The 6,000-nt window shown below is 35.1% G+C and overlaps 1 protein-coding gene across 1 annotated transcript; it reads left to right on the top strand.

Moving 5' to 3' along the window:
• Positions 1-753: 753 nt before the first annotated feature.
• On the top strand, positions 754-4,997 carry LOC114523925. The gene is made up of 7 exons (XM_028544988.1): positions 754-858; positions 1,262-1,475; positions 1,912-2,222; positions 2,871-3,020; positions 3,385-3,502; positions 3,594-3,667; positions 4,713-4,997. Exons 1-7 carry the CDS (start codon positions 787-789, stop codon positions 4,995-4,997), a joined length of 1,224 nt encoding a protein of 407 aa, XP_028400789.1. The 5' UTR covers positions 754-786.
• The last annotated feature ends 1,003 nt before the right edge of the window (positions 4,998-6,000 follow it).

Below are 6,000 nucleotides of genomic sequence, written 5' to 3'. Positions count from 1 at the left end.
ATGTGGACTGGCATAGTGCCGAACAGACGTGCTATACCTTGTGGACAATATATGTGAACCAGAGCCGTCTAATTATAAATACATTGTTTTTTTATGAACTGAGATAAATATTATCTATTTTTCAAACATATCAATTATCAATAGGACATGTCGGAATATCAACGCCCCTCACGACGATACAACACATTCACGACACAAGAAGTTTCACGTTCTAACCCACAGGTGATGTAGCAGATATATGGCCAGTATAGTTTTAATCATTTATGTCACAAAAATGGTAAACAACTTTTTTGCTGACGTGCTAATTATATTTATTATCAATATGAAAAAATCACCGGACACTGATTGGTTGAGAGAAGAATAGTTACGTCATTACTTGTAATGCAGTACAATGAAAGATTTCCTAAAATATATACGAAATAGTAGAATGTTAGCTATATTTGCATATCAACTAGGCCGCCCTATAAGAGCTAAAAGTGCCAGAGCGCCAAACGAAAATACTGGCAGAAAGTACTTGAATATAAATGATCTGGCAGAATTTGGAACGAAAATGATGACAAAAAATCCACTATTGAAATCGTTAAAGTTTAACTGTAATTTCAAGTGGTCCTTTTTTTAGAAATATGAACACCGCAGTGCCAGAACAAGAATTCGTCGTAGACACAAAAACGAATATCCGGAAAAACGCCCAAAAAGAATGTGGAGGACATACAAGACATAGCGATGCTTGGTTTATTTCGTCTGCTTCATATAGCTCACGACCCTAATGAATTATGCCTTTCAAAAATGAAAGAGACGGCTAAAAGAGTACTCGAAGACCAAGGTTCTGGTAGCGGAAAGTATTCATATGGCACAACGGTGATTCTTTTACGAATTATTATATTTACGAAAAGTAAACGCATGCTTTGAGAACTTTTGCCTAGTACTGGTGATGAAATGTCCCACAAAGCGATAAAGTTTAGTAATTACAGGCCAAAGCGTGGTCGAGCGACCTTTGCGTCCCCTTTCGAGCATACGGACGCATTTAATCACTATATATTCCCGAAAGCTTTACGTTTAGATTGTAAAAACATGATTATAACGAGGTTGAAAATTACCTCAGATTTCACCCCTCAAATATCAGGTGTTCTCATCGTAATTCGTTGTCATCACATTTAACATTTTTTAATGAAACGAAGTCGAGGTTTTTATTCAGTGATTTTAAACAAGACTGCGGCAAAAATTATCCACACTTCAACATATTTTCTACTATATTTAAAAGGGATTTGGGGTAATAGCCATGACTAAAGACGAGGATATGTTGAAGAGAAAAACACTGCTGGACTTTAATCTCCAGGTTGACGATTGTGTGAGGCAATTGGGCAGCCACGCGATTGAGGTTCTAGACGTTTACTATAGCGATGGAAGTGTTTTGAATGTTTTGGGAGAAGAAAGGGAGCGCTTAACGAAAACAGAATATAACATCCTTATTGCAGGTATTGAAGGTTGTAGTTGGTTATATATTGAAAGGGCAGGTTGTTCAAACCCCAATTATCAGCGCCAACCCTGTCCTAAGGCTAAACTTCGACCTGCTGTTTTTGTTCTTGCCAGTCGAACACAAAGAGACACAGTAATACATTTCTGGATTTCTGTTCTGTTCAAAACTTAGAAAATTGAGTCTCTATCGAATCGGACAAGATTTCTGAAACATTTACCCATTCAAATTTATAAATGAACTGTTAAAAGCCTGGGGCCGGTTATCACTATCCGGCTAATATCACTATCCGGCTTTCACACAACCGACCCCAGATTTTTAAATGCTTTAGCCATGCAGCTAGAGTTAACCTAACAGACATTTAAACACATACCTCGTGCAGCACCGTGCAGTATGCAATGAAACATTGAAAAAAAATTATCTTTACAATTTTTTAGGCGAAAGTAGCGCCGGAAAAAGTAGTTTAGTCAATCTTATTCTCGGCGAAGAGCTTCTTCCACATCACAATCTCAATACCACCTCCACAATATGCGAGGTAAAACATGGGGAAAAACGAGAATTGATTGCTCACTATAACTACGATGAGGAACAAAGGATGCGGCCCAAACCTGAAATACATCCGTTGAGAACAAAAGAAGAATGCGGCAAAAATTACTGTGAACAAATCGCTCCCTTCGTGCAAAGGAAGTCCAACGAAAGATCTAAATATACTAGAGTAGAAATCTTTTGGCCGCATGAATTACTTGAGGTGAACCGTTGCCTTTCAAATTATTAGGAATTCTTAAATTAAATTAATCAATAATATTCAGAATTCTCTTTGTTTGACACATGGTGGAAATGTGGGATTTCAGAATATTATCTATCTGTTCCTCTGGTACATGTACATATGGTTATCGTTATTGATTTTAAAACCGTATAAGAAAATTGGGGGATTGTAACTGTTTCACTAAGGATTGGAAAAAACTTTGATTACAAAGATGATTATTGAAAATTCTTGCCTCTGATTGGTCGAGCGACCTCGGATTATTATGCGACTAAGCGGATTTTTCAATCCGGCGAGTTGTTTTTGTCAAAGTGACGGATGAAGAAATATGTTATTTTGACGAAAATGCTGTGCCTGAAAGCGCAAAAATTAGACATAAAATTATATAAAAACTATGGTAAAAACTAACGCCAAAATATGCATTGTTTTATTTAAATCGCCGTACTGTCGCTTCGAAATGTACTAATCGAACTGTCGTTTCTACAGCAGATTTTTCTTTCAAAAAATCACCTCTGTATTATTTAGTGATATTCACACCGCCTTCGGAGAATAATTGTTAAATAAATACGATAGTTAATGACTGTATGCACATGCATGCATTACGGTTTAAACTTTCTTTATTCTGTACTTTAGGAAGAAATTGTTATTGTCGATAGTCCAGGCCTGGGTGAATGTGATGAAATGGATGCAGTTCTGATGAATTATCTTCCGAATGCTTTTGCGTTCATTTATGTTCTTGACGTTTCCCGTGCTGGAGGAATACAGAAAGATATCAAAGAGAAGGTGAATAAAGGAAAACTTTAAAATATTTTAATGTCCATAAAATAATATAATTAAGAATTATTAGGCAGAGAAACTATGGTTGAACTCTGAATTTCGAAGGTCATATGTCGCGTGATGTGACGTAGCATCACCACTTCCGGTTTTATTAATCCCGGTGGTTGAAGTATTACCTCCTATCAAACCGGTTCAAACCTGATAAACAAGATTTTGTGGTAAACACTCGGATTTCCCGCCTTTCACGTGACGTAGTCTTAACCAATTAGATTCTGGAACAGACAAACTTCGAAACTTGCTCATATAATATTTTAATACCCTAATATAATTGCGTCTTGACTGATACAATCATATCATTCGTATACTGCAGTTAAGGAACATCTTAAAAAAGGTGAAGTCATCTGATGGCGGCGTTGAGACCCTTCACCATTTAGCCGAATGTTCGCTTTTTATCTGCAATAAATGGGATCAAGTAAAAGAGGAGAAAGGTCAGCAACGAAGAATCATGTCGTCGCAAAGTTAAGAGAGTGTTGGGAAGATTCAAATTTGAATCATCAAATGTGTACATGTCAATAACAGAGGCCATCGAAGTACAGGAATATGGCGGAGTCACAGAAGAGTTCAATGATTTACTCCAAAAAATTAAGACGATGGTTTTGAGGGCAATAAATATTAGGTTGTACAATCACTGGCAGTAAGTATAGACTTTTTATTACATGTGATGAAATAGAAATCGTTTTTCAATGAGTAAATTAACTTTATACAATATTTTGGATGTATGATATTTCCACATGTATATAGAAATGCATATACGGCTTTGGCATTTTGACGGCAATTTGTTGTCATTCTTTTCAAATCAAGATCGCGTCGAGATATATAGGAGTGAAATCCTGCAAACGTAATTGTTAAATTTCAGCACATTTTCTTTATATTCGACACATAAAAAATCTTTCAGAAAGAATATCTAACTTCCGTTGAACAAAATTAGAAAGAACGGTAATAAATATGTTTGATGCATAAAATTTTTATTTTTGTCACTGCTGTATTTTTGTGTTTAAAAGGCTTTGGTTTTCAAATTAATGTCTATACACATTTAAGAATATCATTATAGCTTAGATTTATGCACAGACATTCGTAAATTGCGATGAAAGACACTTTTAGCTAGCGTTATCTATTTACGAAGAAATGAAAATGTTTCGAGATTCAGGTTCAAAAAGAATATTAACAATAGGTTAAATCTCTATATGTGATTTAATACGTTTATTAATATTATTTTTATCATTTATGCTTGTACAAGTTTTTCATTTATTAGCGACCCCTAATGTCTCAAATAAATTAAGTTATCTGGCTGGATTAACTATTGTTATTTCAGATAACCTGCACTATTTAGTTGAATTTCACTTTGTAATTTAAAAAAAGTTTTTCTATGGTGCTAATAAAGTTTATTGTTGTTATTGTTGTATTGTTGTTATTAGCTATAATAGTTGCGAACGTAGCAGCAGTAGGCTACTCTTTTTAATTTACATGAGAAAAGTCCTGATGAAAGGATTTAAATTCCTAATTTGTAGTGCAGAAGCAAAATTGTCTAGATGAGTCTCCAAACTGTTGACTCTTGAGCAGACAATTATATTACGCGTTTCTTTAAAAGAAAACTATTTTTTTCTAGGTCGTTATATGATTGCTGTATCAAATTTATAGAGTAACCTACTTCTTCAACCCAAGAGGTGCAATCAACTCACCAAGAAACCCGTGAACGAATGGAAGAAATCGAGAGACGCATCGAAAAGATTGAACGAAAGAGCAAGATGTAAAGAGAGAAATGGAGGAAAGAGTGAAAACCCAGACCAAAGTTCTCCAAGCCAAACTGAAGTTATATCTACTCGATGGATTTCAAAACGAAATTCTGCTCTTGGACGAATTGTGCACTTCCGAAGGAGAAATAACTTGGGAAATGACAAAGAGAAACATCAAAGAAGCAATTGATAGCCGATTCAAAGAATTGCTAATTGAGTGGGAAAATGGCCATCAAGTTTATGCTGAAATTCATAGGGAGATTCTGGACGAATTTCGTAAAAGGTTAGGCAGATCCTGCGCATTTTCAATTGAAGAGCTTACATATGTATCGTGGCAATTTTCATGTCCAAAAATATTATGCTAAACTAAATGCTTTATTTGGTAATAAATCACGATCTAAATCGCTCAAAAATGTTGTATGTAGTACACATTTCAAAGGCACCTTTCGCATTATAATTCTTTTATATAAAAATAAAGGTCTTACAGGACAGGGCAACGTTTTCGAGAGTTTTTCTTTGTTTCCAAGCAAAAATGGATGCTTAAAGGATACTTGTATAATGCCCTCGTAGGCTGGCATAGCAAACAAAACATCTAATTGTTAGCGTTGTAAAAAAACTAAAGACAAACAATTGGACGAGTATATCGAAAGAGAATACAGAATAGGGGGGCAAAACCAAAGAAAACACTGTACAAAAAGTCATTACCAGTAATAAAAAACTTGATTTTGACAACGCGACTTTCAATATAGTACATTTAATTGTTGATTATTTTCGGTTATTTATATTTTCACACCAATTAGTTAAGTTAAAGTACATTGTTTACTGCCTGTTCTCAAATGTTATCTATATAATTGCCGCTTTAGTTTGAATCTTTTGGAGGAGGAACTCGAAGGTGTTGATAAAGCGATGTATAGTGTGGAAAGACGTGCTTATCATTCAGGGAACAAAAATAAAATTCCCTTAAAGGCGAAAGTTATCTTCGGAGTGATTAGTCCTCTTTTGATTCCATTCGGTGTGGCGGGTTTGGTGATTGGTATGCCAGTTTTGGGAGCATTGGGTATAAAAGGTAAAGTTGATAAAAAAAAGAAGATTCACAAATTCATAAACAATCCGCTTGAACAACTTAGAAAACGATCCGAAAAATTTTTGGAGGAACTTCCAAAAGACTACGTGTTACAATATGCCCAACGCCT

The sequence above is a fragment of the Dendronephthya gigantea genome, unplaced genomic scaffold (assembly GCF_004324835.1).
Source record: "Dendronephthya gigantea isolate DGI-Jeju-01 unplaced genomic scaffold, DenGig_1.0 000029F, whole genome shotgun sequence".
Lineage (NCBI taxonomy): Eukaryota > Metazoa > Cnidaria > Anthozoa > Malacalcyonacea > Nephtheidae > Dendronephthya > Dendronephthya gigantea.
Note: the sequence above shows the minus strand (reverse complement) of the source record. Positions and strands in the feature narration are given on the sequence as shown.

Bases quoted from the DNA above. Each gene is read 5' to 3' on its own strand.
- LOC114523925 (XM_028544988.1), top strand. From the start codon at position 787: ATGAAAGAGACGGCTAAAAGAGTACTCGAAGACCAAGGTTCTGGTAGC. The intron at 859-1,261 runs GTGATTCTTTTA...TATATTTAAAAG, and splicing joins AGTATTCATATGGCACAACG to GGATTTGGGGTAATAGCCAT. The intron at 2,223-2,870 runs GTGAACCGTTGC...TCTGTACTTTAG, and splicing joins GGCCGCATGAATTACTTGAG to GAAGAAATTGTTATTGTCGA.